This window comes from Ictidomys tridecemlineatus, chromosome 8, assembly GCF_052094955.1.
Source record: "Ictidomys tridecemlineatus isolate mIctTri1 chromosome 8, mIctTri1.hap1, whole genome shotgun sequence".
Lineage (NCBI taxonomy): Eukaryota > Metazoa > Chordata > Mammalia > Rodentia > Sciuridae > Ictidomys > Ictidomys tridecemlineatus.
Window position 1 is genome coordinate 71,651,299 of NC_135484.1, and position 20,457 is coordinate 71,671,755.

At 40.0% G+C, this 20,457-nt stretch overlaps 1 protein-coding gene across 2 annotated transcripts in view; it reads left to right on the plus strand.

Moving 5' to 3' along the window:
• The window catches only part of Gabrr1 (gamma-aminobutyric acid type A receptor subunit rho1), a 37,673-nt gene extending 17,701 nt beyond the window's left edge, over positions 1 to 19,972 (plus strand). Inside the window, exons 3-10 of one of the 2 annotated variants that reach the window (XM_021726010.3) lie at positions 1,300 to 1,409; positions 3,298 to 3,365; positions 4,587 to 4,810; positions 9,662 to 9,744; positions 12,516 to 12,656; positions 16,640 to 16,792; positions 18,010 to 18,212; positions 19,170 to 19,972. In XM_021726010.3, coding sequence (XP_021581685.1) covers positions 1,300 to 1,409; positions 3,298 to 3,365; positions 4,587 to 4,810; positions 9,662 to 9,744; positions 12,516 to 12,656; positions 16,640 to 16,792; positions 18,010 to 18,212; positions 19,170 to 19,463 — 1,276 coding nt within the window. In that variant the 3' untranslated portion in view covers positions 19,464 to 19,972. The remainder of the gene's footprint in view (positions 1 to 1,299; positions 1,410 to 3,297; positions 3,366 to 4,586; positions 4,811 to 9,661; positions 9,745 to 12,515; positions 12,657 to 16,639; positions 16,793 to 18,009; positions 18,213 to 19,169) is intronic. The other variant, XM_005324711.5, reaches the window with a different exon arrangement.
• The last annotated feature ends 485 nt before the right edge of the window (positions 19,973 to 20,457 follow it).

Consider the following 20,457-nt stretch of genomic DNA (forward strand, 5'->3'; position numbering starts at 1 on the left):
GTGTGTGTGATGGTCCCCTAGAGAGGACACAGCATAAGACAGAGCTAGGAAGATGGTTAATTGTTTCTGAGGATTCTAAAGATGGTGTTGATGGGTAAATGAAGAATAGTGAAGGCCACTGCTGCATTGCTTGTAATGGCAAGAGACTGGGGTAACTCAGTGTCTGCCAGTAGAGGACTGGTCACATGAATTATGGTGCATCTGTTTTTGGAATATTATGCTCTGTAAAAAGAACAAGAAGCTTGGGGCACTTTGGCATGGAAAAAAATCCAAGACATATTAAATAAGGGAAAAGCAAGGTGTAGAAGAGATTATATAATGTAAATCGTATAAAGAAGGGGAAAGCTGATAGGCGCTGTGGTGCACACCTGTGATTCCAGTGGCTAAGGAAGCTGAGATAGGAGGATGGCAAGTTCAAGGCCAGTCTCAGCAATTTAGCAAGGACCTAAGCAACTTAGTGAAAACCTTGAATATATATCTGTATTTATTTACTTATATCTAGAAGAATACAAGAAACCAATAAGAGAAGTACCTGTGGATGTAGGAAGGGATGGGTAGAGGCAAAGGTAGGAACCAACTTTTCGTTGCATTTTTTTAAATTGCAAAACTCTGCAATTTTCTTACTTATTTTTTAAAAAGTGACAATAAATAAAAATTTAGATGTAATTCAGAAGCTGCCTGCCATGGATAAAGGGTGGTTAATTTTCAAGAGAGTCCACCCTTCCAGCACTGTCCAACAAAAGGTCAAGGACATGAAGCTCTAACACACCCACTGGCTTTAATCTCCCCCAAGAAGACTGGGGTATTTTGGGAGGAGTTTAGGCCTCTTAATAAGACCAGGACAGAAGCTCTCAGTCGTAGTTACACATAAAAATCATCTGGGAAGTATGTGTGTGTGTGTATATGTGTGTGTGTGTGTGTGTGTGTGTGAGAGAGAGAGAGAGAGAGAGAGAGAGAGAGAGAGAGAGAGAGAGAGAGAGCATGCACGTGGTGCCTGGGGTTGAACACAGCTCTACTACACAACAATATTTCCAGCCTTGAGAAGGTTTTATTCCCAGATCATCCAAATCAGCATTTTTGAGGCAGGGCCCAAGCTTTACCATGACTCCTTGGAGAACCACTGTCCTAGACCTTCAGGGTCAGTTTATTTATCCCAAAAAGCTGGAGAATGGAAGAGGGGATATCCAGGACTAGAAGAAGAAATAACACATCCCATCAAACCTGTCAATATGGTCAGAATATGAACAGTTTTTACCTGCCTTGGTTAGGATTTGTGATCCACCTATTTCTTCCCCTCAGCAGCCCAATTCTGAAACGCAGCCCTGACATCACCAAATCACCTCTGACAAAGTCGGAGCAGCTGCTGAGGATAGATGACCACGATTTCAGCATGAGACCTGGCTTTGGAGGTATGAAATGAGCCCTCTTGCGGGGTGTCTTATTTCCTAGGGTCCTTCTATCCAGGAAACCAAGCCTAGGGGCTTTGCTCAGGTCCTGACTGAGTTGGCCTCAGCTGTGTTGGCATAAAGCACCATGCTCACAGCATCTTCTGAGCATCCACCCTCCCCACGCGGGGCTCTCCTGAACACCTTCTCAGGAACGCCTGCTAGTGGGTAGCCAGGCTAGACCAGCCAGCTGTCCTTGGGCCACTGCTCCTGAAAAGGATGGCTCAGGATCAGTGGGGCCAACAGCTGGCTGTTTAAGGTGGGGGCAGCTGCAGCCCAAAGCTGCCTCCTGAAAATGCTCTGAGATTTATTCCAACAACCTTGACTAAATTTGTCCTCATCTGGGAGCTGGCAGATGAACTCTGAGTACATATCTGAGGGAAGAGTGTGGTCTACTTGGTTTAATTACATGAAAATAGCTTAAAAATTAATGATGTAGTACAGAAGAATGCCAAAGCCCTTTGAAGCTTAGCCTGCAGCTGCCGGTTTCAGCCCTTTTAGTGACAAATAGAGTTTTCCTCTTTGACAAATAGGCTTTTCTCCTGAAAAAAAAAAAAAAAGCTTTTTTTAAAAGAAATTATTTTTATTCCTTTTATTTCTTCTGCAGGTTCTAGAAAGATATTTCTATTCACTCCACAATCTACCTTTTCTATAATCTTTATAACCTTCCTGGACTCAAGTCTACCTTTTTACTCTGTGATGATTTTAGTGGGCTCTCTGCTTGACCCACATCCTGCAGAGAGGAAAGAGGTAGAAATCTATCCCCCTTTAAAAAAAAAAAATTGTTGTTGTTGTTGACGAACTTTTTTTTTTAATACTTACTGTCATGGTATAATTTATTTATTTATTTATTTTTAAATAATTTTAAAACTTGTTTTAATTAGTTACACATGACAGTACAATGATCTTGACATATCATACATTTGAATCAGATGGGATATAATTTCTCATTTTTCTGAGTGTACAGGTTGCAGAATCACATTGGTCATGCAGTCACGTATATACACACAGCAATAATAATGTCTATTTTATTCTGCTGTCCTTCCTTTCCCCCTCCCTCTTCCCTCCCCTCCCATCACTTCTCTCTACCCAATCTAATGTGACACACTTCTTTGTTGACAGACTTTTTATTTATTTGTACGTGGTGCTAAGAATCAAACTCAGTGCTTCATGATGCTAGGAAGCGCTGAGCCACAACCCCAGCCTACCTATCCCCTATGTTATGCTTTCTTGATCAATATTAAGTTTTCATGGCTCAGAAATGATAACAAGTCTAATGTTTCAAAGGCCATCCTGGTATATCGTGTTCCCCTAAAAGCTACTCCATGTAGCCAAGATGCAGATCTGTGGATCTGACAAATAAATGATCTGAAAATTACTTCAGTTCTGGGAATTATTTCCAGGCTATGCCTTTCTCGTGGTCAGACAAGAACTACCGGCTTCTATGATGATGCAAAATTAAGAAGTGCATATAGAAAATAAAGTGGGTGGCCTCATGCTAAGGAGTAAATCACTCACTTCTCAGGTTTACCCAGCCTTTGACCTGGGTCTTCATCATAGCTTTGGATGAGCATGTACCAAAGAAAAATTCTATATGTTAACCTCATCATTTCAGAATCACCTGAATGATTCAGACCCAACCCCCCACCTTTTTTTTTCCTTCTGGAATATCATGGGGAACCAGCCCATGATTTCTTCCTTTTATCTCAGGTTTGACTTCAGGTTGGCATAACCAGACCTTCTAATCTGACTTGACTCTGAAGATCCAGAGAAAATATTTCTTTTGCTTAACTATTGCATAGTAAAAGTTTAAGTTAAAAGAATAAATGCTCTTGTTACGCCCTGTCCCCAGGCCCAGCCATTCCTGTTGGCGTGGATGTGCAGGTGGAGAGCTTGGACAGTATCTCAGAGGTCGACATGGTAAGTGCTTCTCTTACCAGGAATGTGAGCAAGGACATTCACAGGGACCTGAATTGAGAGCTTCCTTGGGAGGTGGGCATTCCTGGGAAGTGGGCATTCCCAAGCTGACTTTACTGACGGATCAGGAAGATTATGACATTTTCCCAAGGCTACCCCATTGGTATGACAAACTTGACCTTTCTCCCTTTATTATATAGTCTCTTGAGGCCAGAATGCACTCTCTGGGCAAAGGCTGTCAAATATAAACTGCAGGATCTAAGGTTGCAGCTGCCAAGTAGCCCAACACATCTTACTCCTGCAGATTCTACGCCTGGCTCCAGAAATGCAGAAGCAGCAAAAGAGTGCCCTTCCATTTCATTTAATTTGAATTAATTAACTTATTTATTGGTGGGTTCTGATAAAATATTAGAACATTCTACAGCACTTAACTTACAGAACTTTTTAGGATGTTATCTTAGTTTGGGTCCCTCAGGAAGCACACCTGAGCCAGGCATGATGGTGCACGCCTTTATTCCAGTAGCTCAGAAGTCTGAGGCAGGAGGATCGTGAGTTCAAAGCCAGCCTCAGTGACTTAGTGAGGCCCTAAGCAACTGAATGAGACCCTGTCTCCAAATAAAATACAAAAAAAAAAAGGATGAGGAGTTAAGTGCCCCTGGGTTCAATCCCTGGTATATAAAAAAAAATTGGAATCAAGCATTCTAGCATAAGTTTATTGGGGAGCTGATCCTGGGAAACACAGGAACACAGTGAAGAGGTGAGACAAGAAAGGAGAAGGGTGCAAAAAGGACTGTGCTCTCAAACCTGTCATTCCTGGAGGACTCAGTCCCACTGTGGTTCTTCAGGAATCAGAAAAGACCCAGGGTTGTCCCATCCGAAGGGTGAGAGAGCTGGACCATTTACCCACCACCCTCCTCTCTGGTTGAGGGAAGCCCAAAGGCATCAACTCTCAGGCCACGTTTCTGTTTAATTCACAAGTCGGTGAAGCAGCCTCCCCAGCACAGATGTAAATGCTGGAGACAGGGTGGGACTCAGGGACACTGTTTGCCACAGGTCTTTTGCTGGGCTCCCCCTCCCTGAAAGTGTCCTCCTGCTGTAGCAAAAGCAAGACCTCACCTGGCTCAGTTTCATTCCCCAGCAAGGTGACTGCTCCCCAGGGGTACAGAATCTCCTGCTGACATTCCAGCAGGTGGGTGTGTGTCTGGATTTTCTCTTTGCCTGCAGGACTTTACGATGACCCTCTACCTGAGGCACTACTGGAAGGATGAGAGGCTGTCTTTTCCGAGCACCAATAACCTCAGCATGACATTTGACGGCCGGCTGGTGAAGAAGATCTGGGTCCCGGATATGTTTTTTGTGCACTCCAAGCGCTCCTTCATCCACGATACCACCACAGACAACGTCATGCTACGGGTCCAGCCGGATGGCAAGGTGCTCTACAGCCTCAGGTAGGAAGACAGGTGGCTCACTGGACAAGCGTGGATTGTGCATCAGTAATTTTGCTTTTGGGCTCTGAATAACTTTTAACTTTTCCATAGCTGCCAAACTTATCAACATCAAGGAAACCTAACTTGACACATGAGTAGAAATTTTATGGAATTTTGAACATACATTTGGGGAAATTTCTCAAGCTGGTCAGTTGTGGCTTATGCTGCATCTTGAATGTTATATTTTAAGTTTCAAAAGTTTACTTGAGGTGACTGCTGGGAATATAGCTCAGTTGGTAGAGTGCTTGCCTCACATACATGGCCTTGTTCAATCCCCAGCACTGCAAAAAAAGAAAAAAAAAAAGTTTACTTTAATGAAATGCTTACTCCTCAAGTGGGAGTCAGAGAAATAGATAATGTGTTCTCCAAGTCTTGCCTCCTCTGATCTGTTTGATTCCCATTGGGGGGTAAATTTTAGAACCTCGTTTAAAAAAAATAAAATTCTTTTGTTCCACCTGCAGGCCACAAGCATATTTTCTGTTTTGAGAAACTATGGGTTTCTGGGCTACTTTGTGACATTCAATGACATTTTGAATATATCACTTTTACAACTTTTACAAATTAATGAATAAAATTTTTTCTTCTCATGAGCTCAAATGCCTTAGAAGTTTTTAATTGCTCATGGAGCACTGACCTGTGGAAGGTTTTTCTAAACACAGCACACAGCCTCCGCTTCTGTCCTGGTGCTCACCTCCCCAGGAGGTGGACATGGAGAGGGACATGGTTATTGGCTGTGGTTGAGTTCTCCGTAATTTACTCTGTATATGGTACAGTTCAAGTTTTCGAACTTTGCTTTGGTTCACATGTTGATTAACGGTAAAGATGAATCCACATTCTATTATCTAAGAAACACACACACACACACACACACACACACACACACACACATACACACACACAGGTTTACAGGTTGGTAGAAGAGCATTCTACCTTGAGCTATATCCCCAGCCCTTTATTTATTTATTTATTTAAATTTTGAGACAGTTTCTCACTAAATTACTGAGGCTGGCCTCAAACTTGCCATCCCCCTGCCTCAGCCTCCTGAGTAGTGGGGATTACAGGCATGCCCGGCACACTCTGCAGAGTGGAGCACTTTTCTCCCCAGCTCCCCATTAAATGACAACAGGTTAGAGCCAGAAATGTCAACACTAAATTTCTGCCCCATGTTCAAAAGCAATATTTGTAATACTCATCTTGATTTGGAATCTAAGCAATTAGGTTCCAAACTGAGAGTGGGGTTATGGAATTTTCATCTCCAAAGCTTAAAATGCCATCTCTTATAGGAAGTACTTGAGGGATCAAGGACAGACAACTCTTTCCCAAGCCACATTGCTCAGGTTCTCCTTGCAATATTCATTTTTGAAGGGTTGTGAAGGTATCTTAAGGTTCAAAATCCACCAAAAATACAATTTCACAATACACCAGGGCTGCAGAAAACTAGACCAAATCACATACAATCATTGGTGTGCTAATGACTACTTGTCTGGAGACATAGTATGCAGACATGCATTATGTAAGTTTATTATGAACATTACTGTTAGAAAGTATTATAGCACATGATTTATAAAATTAAATAAAACTTTATACTATTTTTGTAAGTTTCGTGTACATATAACTTGAGCATTATTTCTTATTTTTTTCTTGTTAAAACTTTCATCAGTTTTTTTATAATTCAACCACCAATAATCATTCTACAGAGTCAGCAATGAATAAGTGTTTGTAAATACCTGATCCCTTATATAACTGTCAAATTAGTGTAGATTTGATGAATGTTGGTGATATTTTTGCTATATTAGTGAGACAAAGTGAAACTATGAAGAACTAAGCAGGAACTTTACTCACTCATCAATAAATAAGCAACCTCCTAGCTAAGCTAGATAATAGTTTTCAAATGTTGGAAGAATATTTCCTTAATATGTTGTACTATTAAAAAATGAATAGCATTGGACACAAAACACTTTTAGTTTAATCTATTTTTTCAGTCTAAATAAACAACAAAACAATAAATGAAGCCTCAATTTCTGCAAATACTCCCATCATGGCTGATTTCAAGCTTCCAACCTGTTGTTGCTGAATGGGGAGCTGGGGACACAAGCAGGCAGCACACCACTTGGCAGCATTTCTACCACACAGACACATACACAGGCATAAAGAACTTTAGGAGCACAGATAATAGTAAAATGTAATAACATAAGTAGGAGTGAGTTTTGAATATTTTTTATTTTTGTTTTTAGTGTAACTAGCTTAGTTTATTTGTGCCACTATGACAAAATACCTCAGTTCAGGTAATTTATAAAGTACAGACATTTATTTTCTCATAGTTCTAGAGTTGGGAATCTAAGGTCAAGGGTCAGGAAATTTGGTGCCTAATAACGGCCTGTTCCTCATACAGTGACTTTTTGCTGTGTACTCACATGGTGGGAGGGTACATGGGCAAGAAAAGGCTAGCTCCTTTCAATTCGTTTCTTTAAGGGCACTAATCACATCAATGGGGGCAAAGCCTTTTGACCCACTGCCAACAGCCTCACCTCTTAAAGCTACCATGTTGGTATTTATTTAAATTCCATTACAAGAATTTCAGAGGTACACATGCATTCAAACCATAACAGTAACTTACTTAATTTTAATTTTTATTAATAGCTGTTTTTAACAAATGGCTCACAAACTTTCTGAAAATCTAACAATCAGCTCTCAAGAGCTTATAGACGGCTAGTCCAGCACACCGCTGGTTGTGACCACAGGAAGCAGAACAAAGGAAACAGAATGGAAAACCTCCTGTGTGTTCAGGAAACCTCAATCAGCCTTACCAGCAGAAACACGTTCTTTCCATCTCTGTGCCTAAAAGCAGAGTATTTGATTTCTCATTACAAATAAAATCATGGGTTTTCTTGATTTAAATGGGAAAAAAAGATTAAGGCTTAAATTACTGAGAATGGTAGAAAACCACTGTCCTTAGTGTGATTGAAGGCTAATGGCCACAGGACAGGCACGGAACCAAATAATCAGAGTGGCTTCCACCAGATAGCAGGTCCTTAGAGCCATGAAGCCACTCAGCCTGAGATCCATCCTGCCCTCTTGCTCTTCTCTCACTAGACATGGGTAGAAACCAACCACTCAAATGCCAGCCTTGTATCTTCATTGAGGAGCAGAAATCTTAATTTGAATGAAGTTTGAAGCATTGATTAATAAGATCTCAGACTAAAATGCTTTATTTCTGAATTGAGACATAATTTGTGACCCAAAAGAGTTTTGACTATCAGGTGAAACTGAGCAGAGAACAAACAAACAAACAAAATAGGACCTGCTAAGTTTCTACCCATTCCATCCAGGGCAAGGGAAGATCCCTTTCCATGAACTAATTAAAAAGACTTGGAGAAACAAAGATAAACATGGGTTTTCATTACACCACAAATGCTTGTGTGATGTAAGGTTTTGAATGGAAAAGAATCAAGCCAGGAGGGGCCAGTCTGATGATGTTTGTGATTCTAAAAAGATCTGCTTCTATACTGGCTAGTAAAAAGACAGGAGATTTTCAGTCCTCTTGTTCATAACCAAAAAAAAAAAAATCCTGCATCTGATATTTTAAGTTCTTCCGAGATCAGACAAGATCGGGCGCGTTCAGGGTGGTATGGCCGTAGACTATTTTAAGTTCTTAAAGTTAACTCCAAGTATCCCCAAACTTCCTATTTCTTCCTCACTAGTGATGCCATTAGGCATAGTTATGCTGATGACGGAACCACAGAAATGGAAGCCCACCCATTAGGTGTCCCCAGCAACTGCTCCCTGAATCCTCGCTCCCGTCAATATTCTAATATACCCTGTTTATTAGAATTTCCAGGGGTCATGAGACTACCTAGCTGCTCATGATCCCAAATACCTTGTAGAACACAGCCATTCCATATATAAAGGAGTGGGGTGGAAATAAGGCAAATATCTGGATAATTGCATTTCTTGAATACTCTTCCTTGAAATTTCTATTTAAATTTCAAATGTATATGTACTTCTTTCTTTTTAGCTATATATTATCCAAATCGTTTCCACAATTTATGCATAGCAGATTTTGTATGGTTGGAGGAAAAATGGTACATCTAGCATGAGCCAACAACCAGTATTGTATCCTGCCATGAAATTTCCCACTAACTAGGAGATTTTCATCTATGACTAATGACCTATATTTGTTTGTTCTTTGATGCAGAAGCCACTTTTGCTGTGTAAACTCTGGAACAGAACCATTCAATGCCAGCTAATGTGTTCATATTAGTATAACAAATCTCTCAGTGTTTTTCTGTCACTATGATTGCCATAGAATTATAAACACTATTATCAATATAAAAATATCAGAATATTTTTTAAATGCCAAATTTGGCAACTGGAGTTAAGTATACATAACATTGTAAACAATGTTGAACATCAATACAATCAATAAAAGAACAGAAGAACTTGAATTTATCTAAAACATGAGAAATAATATATGCTCCTAAAGCTTGTTTTAAGAGATCATATTGAATGAGTTTTTATTTCACATGGCTATTTGATTGAGACCATTGCTTCTTTAAAATGCTTGAATGTGCTAGTAGTTAGAGACATTCTATGTGCCTCACACTGCTCTTAAGGTTAGACATAAATACCTAAGAGTTTTCCAGAGGTGTCATTCATAAGCTTCTTATCTAAATCCCAACACTTTGCTTATGAATTATAAGAAAGAGGCAGTTATCATACTGCAAGGAAGCAGAGACCTTTTCTGTTTGCTTTGTCATTTTGCACTTGTCTTTTGCAAGCTCTGAAAACTGAGTGTTTGTCTTTTGTTTCTAGGGTTACAGTGACTGCAATGTGCAACATGGACTTCAGCCGATTTCCCCTGGACACACAAACGTGCTCGCTTGAAATTGAAAGCTGTAAGTAGACTTGTTCCCGGGCGTCGGCACACAGCTCCTAAAGTAATTCTAAAGAGTAGCAGGAACAGTATGTGCTCCTCATTCATGGCTATGCTTTTAAAGTGATTTTTTAGATTGAAGCTGAGTCCAGAGTAGTTTTACAAAGGAGCACATGAAGAAGCTGGGGGCATGGCTCAGCGGTAGAGCACTTGCCTAGTATGCTCAAGGCTCTGGGTTCAATCCTCAGCACCACATTAAAAAAAAAAAAATAATATATATATATATATATATATATATATATATATATATATATATATGAAAGGTATTGTGTCCAACTATAACTAAAAAATATTTTTTTTAAAAAAGAAGTACATGAAAAGATGCTCAACATGGCTAATGATTAGAGAATGCAAATTAGTACAGTGAGTGACCCATTTGAAGTTATTAGGATGGTCACTATCAAAAAAACAACAACAAAAAAAAGTGTTGGTGAAGATGTGAAGCAATTGGAACCCTTGTGCACTGGGGATAGGAATGTAAAATGGTGCAACTTACTGTGGAGAACAATTCAGCAATTCCTCAAAATATCAAAAATAAAATAACCATAGGTTCCAGCAATTCCACTTCTCAGCATATACCCAAAGAAATGCAAGCAAAGCCTTGAAAAGGTATTATTTACAATAGCTAAAATGTAGAAGCAACCCATGTGTCCAGTGATAGGTGAATGGACAAGGAAAATGTGCTGTATACATGCAATGAAATATTATTCAGCATTACAAAGCAAGGAAATTCTGACACATGCTACAACATGTACCGAACTTGAGGATATCGTACTAAATAAGACAAGTCCATCACAAAGAGACAAATACTGTACAATTATACTTTTATGAGTACTTAGAGTAGTCAAAATAATAAAGATAGAAGTTAGAATAGTGACTGTGAGGATCTTGGGGGAGAGAGAAAACGAAGAGCTATTGCTTAATGGGTGCAGTGTTTCAGTTTAAGATGAGAAACTGTTTGAGTGGTGATGATTCCACAACGTTATAAATATATTTAATGTCACTAACCTGTATACTTAAAAATGGTTAAGAGGATTTTATGTTATTCTTGTTTTACCACAATAAAACAACCACCCAAATCAGGCACCGGGAAGAGCCAGGCTGAGGCAGGATAGCCTAGCTAGCCACCACACGCCTTGCTCTCCACTCTCCCGCTCTGTTCTCTCTGCCGCAGCACTCCTTCTGATGGGCATAGTCTGGATTCCTCCATCACTCCAGTTTGCACACTCCTCCTGAACACTGGCAATCCCTGCAGCATCCAAGTCCGAGTGTGGCCTTGTTTTGATCTTGGGCCCCTTTGTAAGCCAAATCTGGGCTTATGGTGGTGGATCAAGTGGCTCCTGACTGTAATTAACTGAAACCTGGGAGTGTGGGGATGTTGACACCACACATAGCTGGGTCAAATGGACCCTCTGTTAGGCACTGAACGTGGGAAAAGGGCGAGGCCTTAGTAGCCTTTAGTGGCTACTAAGTGCACAGTGTCTTTATCTCTGTGCTGTCATTTAACCCTCACAAAATCCCTACAAGAATGTTATCTCCATCATTCATGGCACAAGGCCTGTGCCTTGGACACAGAGATGAATGGCAAAGCTGGGCTGAAATACCAAGTTTGCTGGCTCCAGAGCTTCCCCTACCCTCACTAGACTAGGCAGCTTCTGCCTCCATCTGTAAATGTAGCTTCTTCAAGGTTGTAGCAGTCAGGGTCCTGCCAGAGAAACAGAACTAATCCATTACATATGGTAAGAGATGCATTGTGAGGAATTGGCTCGCAGGATTATAGGGGCTGCTCTGTTCTCCTAGGTCTGCAGGGAAAGTTGGGAACTCTTAGCAGGAGCAGATGCCACAGTCCAGGTCAAAGTTCTTCTTTCAGAAAACCTCAGTTATACGCTTAAGACCTTTCATATAACTAGATCAGACCCACCCAGATTATCTAGGATAATCTTCTTTACTTAAAATCCACTGGTGGTAGATACTAGCCGCATCCATAAAATACCTTCACAGATTAGTGTCTGATTGAATGACTGTCTACTAGAGTCAAGCTAAGTGAACACAAGAAATCTATGATCACAGATCAAGGGTTAGAAAATGGGACTAAAATGGTGTCGGGAGACCCAGCAAGAACGGTTTACACATAGGGCTGGGCGCAGTGGCACACACCTGTAATCCCAGTAACTCTGGAGGCTAAGGCAGGAGGATCTCAAGTTCAAGGCCAGCCTTAGAAATTTAGTGTGCCCTGTCTCAAAACAAAAAATAAAAAAAGACTGAGGATGAAATAAAGCATCAGCAATAAAGCATCCTTGGATTCAGTCCCCAGTTCCCACCTCCCCCCACCCCCAAAAACAAGGATAAGAAGGAAAGGATCAACACTCCTGGTTTATGAGGCTGAACCATGTGAAAATATGCCAGTATTTAGCCATTTCTGACCACAAAATAGCAATATCTTTTGGTTTAATCTTATAAGGGTAGGCTGGATTGTTGGTGTGAGCCCTTCTGCAGGAATCAGGAGGCCTTAAGCTTGAGTATTTTTCTCTGAAGACTTTTGGAAGACTGGAGAGAATTATATTTGTCTTTTTGCCTTTTTTTGCATTGTTTATACTGCAGTTTGTTTATTCAAATTATCTTAGCACAATCCTAGAGATTTGTATGGGAGATCAGGACACAGTTTCCATGTAGCCTGGTAGGCAGACCTGCCTTGCCATACCTCCTGCCTGATGCTGGCTCCCATCTTTTCAGATGCCTATACAGAAGATGACCTCATGCTCTACTGGAAAAAGGGCAATGACTCCTTAAAGACAGATGAGCGGATCTCACTCTCCCAGTTCCTCATTCAAGAATTCCACACCACCACTAAACTAGCCTTCTACAGCAGCACAGGTGAGCATGGGGTGGGGGCTGAGTGTGGGGAGGCTTTGGTTTGGCTGTGGTGGTTCATTTTTTATTTCAGAAAAGGTGTGACTTGCTTGTCAAGTAAGCAGAGCCTGTTTCACTTGCATTTGAAACTAAAGATGACCGTCCTAAGTGAAGTTTAGTGGGTGTCAGGCATTGGGTGGAGGTGATTTTTTTTTTTAATACCACCAATGCACCAAAAGTGATAACCTAGAAAATACTATTAAGGACTCAAACATGTAAGTAGTTTTATTTGAGACTTTCACATTGCCAGATTAGTAGATGGCATATCACCCCCAATATACTCACCAGAATTCTCCTATACAGCAAGAAAGAAGTGCACTTTGCCCTAATTTCCATTCACATTCTCCCTGCTCCAGTCAGTCCCCATGTGATGCTCCACTCTTGGCCAATCCCCTCTTGCTACATGACTTACATGTTTCTTCTGGATGATCTTCTTCTGAATTGCAGTGCAGGAACCTCTGGTCATTCCCCTATGGGCCTGGTCATTGTTTTTGGAGTTCAGGCAAACAGGTCTGCCTCCTCATTGCTTCCTGAGGGCATGTTCTGTGGGCTTCCTCTGGGCTGCCAACCTGTGTTGCTGGATCAGCTGAGGTCAACTCTCCATCCTTTGCCTGTCTTTTGACCAAAATCACCTTTCAGGATGATTTTGCTCAAATTTTTATGCAGTCTATATTGCTAAAACCTTGCATGATTATTGGCTGTATGGGGAAGTGTGGCCTTTTAAGTGTTCTCTCTAATCTGCAAACAAGAGAACCAGTTAATTCCAGTGTAGCGTTTGTCTCTCTCTCTCTCTCTCTCTCTCTCTCTCTCTCTCTCTCTTTCTCTCTCTCTCTCTCTTTCTCTCTCTCTCTCTCCCATTTAAATTTATTTTAACTGATACATAAAGCATAAAATTGTACATATTTGTGGGTTACCATGTTATGTTTCAATACATGTATACATTGAGTAATGCTTAAATCAGGGCAAACATATCTATCTCCTGAAACATTTACCTGTCCTTTATGGTGAAAACATTCAAAATCCTTTAAGCATATCTTCCATATCCATCACCCACAAGCCCTATTTCATGGGAGGGGGTGAGAACTGTTCTTTTGACTCTCAGCCTTCTGACAGTTCTTCCACAATAACTTACTGGGGCCAAGAGGCACATTCCATGAATCACAGTTACCCAGGATGCTAAGTTCTAAGTTAATCCTACCAAGTCCCGGGCATGTCATGCTCATTCTGCCTTTCCCTTTCATTCTATCACCCTTCCGTTCCCTTCACCTCCTCCTTGCATACTTTTTCCTTGTAAAGAACACAAAAGCAAAGTAAAGCATAGCTGGACCAAGGATTGTGCATTCTGTTCCTAAATACAATATTGTGTTTAGCTTTATCTTATCTTAAAACACATTTCCTCATAAAGAAATGCAAAGGGGGTTATTTAAATCAGTGTTTCTCAAATATTCGTAATGCATGTGAATCATGCAGGGAGTGTGGTTAAGTGGAGATTCTGCTTTAGTAGATCTGGGCTGTGGTTTAAGAGTCTAAATTACTAACAAGCTCCCAGTTGATGGTGAGGCTGCTGGTGCTGGGCCCTATACCATATTTTGAGTAAGAAAAGCTTATATGTGACCTTCTTTTTTTTTAATATCTTTAGTTATAGATAGACACAATATTTTTTTATGTGGTGCTAAGAATCGAGCCCAGTGCATCACATGTGCTAGGAAAGCACTGTACTACTGACCCACAACCCCAGCCTTTATATGACCTTCTTAAGAAGTCCTCTTTGCATTTAGGATGAAGTCCAAAGATTTCTTGAGATGGATTCAGATGATATGAATTACTACATAATCCTCTGTTCCCTGATTTTGTGTACTTCTACCTTGTAAAGGGATGATAGGGTTCCAGAGGAATACCAAAATCATTTATGTTTCCCTGAATAAAATTTATTTTATGAATACTGAGAATTAATAAATGGGATGGCATCAAATTAAAAAGTTTCTGCACAGCAAAGGAAACAATTCAGAATGTGAAGAGAGAACCTCAAAATGGGAGAAAATCTTTGCTAGCTACTCTTTGGACAGAGGATTAATATCCAGAGTATATAAAAAACTCAAAAAAAAAATACCACCAAAAGCCCAAATAACCCAATTTTAAAAATGAGCAAATAACTAGATAGACACTTCTCTAAAGAAAAAGTGCAAATGGTGAACAAATCCATGAAAAATTCTTCAACATCATTAGCAACGATAGAAATGCAAATCAAAACTACATCTCCAGTTAGAATGGCAGCCATCAAGAATATAAACAATGATAAATGTTGGAAAATATGTGGAAAAAAGGAATACTTTTACACTGTTGGTAGGGTTGTAAATTAGTGCAACCGCTACAGATATCAGTATGGAGGTTTATCAACATACTAGAAATGGAACCACCATATTATCCAGCTATAGCACTCCTTGGTATTTATTCTAAAGAAAGTTATCATACTATAGTAACACTTGCATACCCATGTTTATAGCAGCATGTTTCACTTCACAACAGCCAAACTATAGAACCAGCCTAGATGTCCATCAATGAATGAATGGATAAAGAAAACATGGTATATATACACAATGAAGTTTTATTCAATCATAAGGAAAAGTGAAATTATATTATTTGCAGAAAAATGGATGGAAATAGAGACCATTATGTTAAGCGACATAAGTCAAACTCAGAAAATCAGGGGTTGTATGTTTTCTCTCATATGTGGAAGCTTGAGAAGAAAAAAGAAAAGAAATATGGGAGGGCTGGGATCTCATGAAAATCTAAGGGAGATCAATAGAATAAAGGGAGAAGGAGAAAAGGAGGAAAAGGGGAAATACTAGAGAATGACATTGGCCAAATTATGTTGTTAAATTATGTGCATCTGTGAATAAGTAACAACAAATCCCACCGTTATGAACAATTACAATGCACCAATAAAAATGTGGGAAAAAATTTTTATCAAAGGGTATTAGCAGCCATCTCTCCAGAGAAAATGTACAAATTGACAATAAGGATGTGAAAAGATGTTCAACATCATTAATCACCAGGGAAATGCAAATCAAAGTCTCCAAGATATACTGCTTAATTCCTAGGAGGATAGTTATAGTCAAAACAACAGATAAGAAATGCTGATGAGGATGTGGGAACAGAGCTCTCACACTGCTGGTTAATATATAAAATTGTGCAGCCTCTTTGAAAAACAATTTGGCAGTTTCTCTGACCTGAAATGTTTAATGGGATTAGAGATTGGGGAGTAATAGCTATATGAAATATATCTTGTTTTATGTGATTAAAATATTCTAAAACAAAAGATACAGTCAGCATGCTATAGCAATACATGCATAACCCAATCAATAAATGGGCAAATGAATTAAGCAGACACTTCCCAAAAGAAGAAATACAAATGGTCAAATATATGAAAACAAATGTTCAACATATTTAGCAGCATAAGGCCAAATTACAGAACTAGCCTAGGTATCTGTCAGTGAATGAATGGATGAAGAAAACCCAGTATGTATATATAATGGAGTTTTATTCAATCATAAAGAAGAATGAAATTATATCATTTGCAGGAAAAATGGATGGAACTTGAGACCATTATGTTAAGCAAAATAAGCAAAACTCGGAAAATCAAGTATGTTTTTCTGACATGTAGAAGCTAGTAAGAAAAAAAGGAAGGGGTGTATGTATAGGTGTGGGGAATCTCATGAAAGAAGGGAGACCAGTAGAAGAAATGGCGGGCAGAAGAGAAGGGGGAGGTACTGGGGAATGAAATAGTCCAAATTATATTGTTACATGAATCTCACTATTATATATAATTATAATGCACCAATTTTAGAAAAGGAATAAAAAGGAACACAGCTACCCACCCAAAAAATTCTTTTTTGATATTGCCGAGTAGCTATGATGTGTGCTCTTTTCTTCCTTATGTCTCTCAGGCTGGTACAATCGTCTATACATTAATTTCACTTTGCGTCGTCACATCTTCTTCTTCCTGCTCCAAACCTATTTCCCTGCCACCCTGATGGTCATGCTGTCCTGGGTGTCCTTCTGGATTGACCGTAGAGCGGTGCCTGCCAGAGTCCCCTTAGGTAAGGAACATCTCAACTGCACATTTTAAGCATCTGAAAATTCAAGTTATTCCAGATAAAATCATTCTTTTCAAATTGGTCCTATACTCCTTTAGGTGCTTGAAAATATTTCAAGGTATTAATTCACAGGCAAAGTTTCATAATTAAGACTCTACATAGCAAGAAGTTTTTTTCAAAAGGTGGCCTAAGGGATCTTTGTGACAGAATCTCTGAGGGAAGTGGTTTAAAATGAACTTTTGAATATTATCTTATTGAAAGAATCTGACTCTCTGAACAAGGACAAGGAACCTGCATTTTTAACAAGCTATCCCAGCTTGTATATTCTCCAGGCTAGAAATCCCCCCTCCATAAGCATTCCATGGATGGCAAGTAAATACTGGACCCATTTAACCACACACACCACCACCACTGTGCAGACAGTGCAGGGGCTGCAAGGGACAGTGTGACCCACCAGGTTTTAGTGAAAATGGATTGGACATGGCCTCTAGGATGACCCCAATCCCCTGTGATTTGATGTTTGCCAAGCAAATGTTCTGAGCTTAATTTGAAATCCTGGGCAAATTTCCACAGACAGATGCCCTGTCCTCTAATTGGTTGTTGGGTAGCTAAAACTGTTATTGTGTTAAACAAATATACATTCCAGCTTTTAAATGTGTCTCCTATAAATGAAGTTAACAACATCATACTTCATAAAATTGACTTCTAGATTCTCAAGTGGGCAGCCAGGTTCAGTGTAGAAGGGGCTGCCAGAGATGCCTAATAGCTGATAAGGCAGGTTCAGGACCATAGGTTTCTACAATAGCAGCAAGGACAAAAATATTAAAATAAATCCCATGCACTTTCATTGCCTAGATTGAGCAGTACTTACAAGAAGCATATGTACATACCTGCTTAAGTAGGCAATTTCTTTTTAATAATTGAATTGAAAGAAATGTCTCAATGCCAAAATGTCTGGGATTCTTTGCAAAAGGATAAAGTGATCCCGGGCTAAGATGAACCTGTAAGGTACACAGAGGAGAGAAAAGGTGGGGATGAGGGAAAGGAAAACTTCCATAAAAGCTAAATCTTGAAAGATGAGTAGGTGTTTGCTAGACAGAGGGTCTGGATGGAGTCCTTGTAGGCTGAGGGAGCAGTAGGGACAAAGAAGCAGAGGCACAGAGCCATCCAGTATTTGGTGGAAGATGAGCCCTGTGCTTCATTCTCAATGTCTGCTTCAGGCATCACGACGGTGCTGACCATGTCCACCATCATCACGGGCGTGAACGCCTCCATGCCCCGCGTGTCCTACATCAAGGCGGTGGACATCTACCTCTGGGTCAGCTTTGTGTTCGTGTTCCTCTCGGTGCTGGAGTATGCAGCGGTCAACTACCTGACCACGGTGCAGGAGCGGAAGGAACGGAAATTGAAGCTGCGAGAGAAGGTGACTTTCCCATGTACATAATGGGGCTGGGTCAGGGTGGAGCCTGGTCTGACTGTGGGTAAGTCAGACTTTCTTTGTAAAATGGAGTTGTGATACCCCTTTCCCCTCCTCCTTCACAAGGTCGTAGTAAAGAACAAACAAATTGATGTGCATCATAACAGTGTAACATTTACTCAACTACATCTTTCATTCACTGAAACTTTTCTTTAGCAGCTACCATTCACCATGGGCCACTAAGCCAACTTAACTAAATCATGGTTTCTTTAATCTTGCTGCTGCTCAGAGTTTAATGAGAGAATCCCAGGAGAAAAATAAATGGCAATTTAACACCGTGGAACAAATTATTAACGCAGAGGAGGAATAAAAGAACACACCAGGGATGAAGCTCCTCCATTCTGGGAAATTTTCCTTCACATATGACCTCATACATGTCCCATACCCCTTCCCAGGTTATCTTTCCTCCAAGTCTGGCTTTCCTTTCCTCATCCAGTCTGCAAATTGATAGTTATCTCCTCCAGAAAAATCTTACCACACAGTACTAACCTATTTCCACAACCTATTTGCCACATCTTTCCAATTCCTACCTCCACCACTCACGTGCGTGCACACGCACATAATAATGTGATTTTGTAAACACTTTCAACCACAGGCTCAGTATGTTTATAATCTCACAGAGAACAGGGTGATTTTTCTAATCGTGAACCTTCTTGATAGTCTGTTGCATGACACAGCACTGTTTCCTAAGCGTCAATTTGTAGACTTTGATTCAACAAAAATGAATACCTGCTCTTTTAGGCTGTTGATAGTGAAAACACTGCCGTTTTCCCACCTTTTCCCCAAACTGGGAATAAAAGAAACTGGAGAAATGCAACATCATCATGCAGTTGCATCGGTAGGGCTTCCTTCCGAGCGATGACACTGAGCTCAAAAGCCAGTGAGTGTTTGCTATGTTTGCAGCTCCCCTGCGCCTGTGGGTTACCGCAGTCACGGGCTGTGATGTTGGATGGCAGCTACAGTGATGGCGAAGTGAACGACCTGGGCAACTACATGCCAGAGAATGGAGAGAAGCCCGACAGGATGATGGTGCAGCTGACCCTGGCCTCAGAGAGGAGCTCTCCCCAGAGGAAAAGTCCAAGAAGCAGCTACGTGAGCATGAAGATCAACACCCATGCTATTGATAAATATTCCAGGATCATTTTTCCAGCAGCATATATTTTATTCAATTTAATATACTGGTCTATTTTCTCATAGATGCCTGTAATTCTATAAATTTCACATTTTTTTTCATGGTATGTACTACAGAAATACCTGTATGATGAAAAAAAATTTAAGATTTTGTTTTTTAAAAAAATTCCCAGTACCATCTTCACTATTCCTTCTCCAGCTTTCCAAAATTTCATTGGCAAGATAGTTTTTGCATTTATTAAGCATCTATTGTATACAAAGCATCATATTAGGTGCTACAGCAACTAATGTTATTTGTTACCCTGGTCTCCCTGAAAAGCACAGTACCAGTGTGGTGGACACTGTAGTTCAACATCTTTTAGATCCCAGATGCTTGTTCACCTGAATGCTTTCCTTGGAATGAATGTCATTATATTCTTTGGGCTAGTTGGAATTGGAAAACACTTACAGTTCACTTGCATGGAACCCACATGCACCTAAATCCCTACTTCAACAGAAACTCATGCTTCAGTTTATAGTCTATTACCTATTTCTTATGCATCTCCTTGTATTTAATAAAAGGCAATAATATTCAATGTTCAGTTTATTTACAAGTTGCACTTCATAAGACTTTGCCTCTTCACAAGCTCTTTAGATTGGAGCAATAGCTTAATAGCTTCTGATGGAAACATCTCTGATAGGAAAATTTTGAAGATGAGGATGTATGCATGCCTTTTGTCTATTTTGTCATAGAGATAACTAGGCTAGAAAACTTGTATTTAAGTGTTCACTTGTATTTAATTGTTCCCTTTACATAATCATTGTTTCAAGCCTTGGGGCAGGTTTTCAGTCAAAACGAAGGACTGCTCAGTAACATGGTATCTTCACTGAGGAACTTGGGAAGAGACTAAATAAACAGCATTTAAAGAAAATGCAAAATTCAGGATTACATATAACTCATGAGAATGAGAAGTACTCACCTGGTTTCTTAAAGAGAAAAGAACACCAAAAATCAAAAGAAGTGGGAAGACATCCCTGAATGTTTACACTTACATTCAGTGAATATCAGCATTTTCTTTTT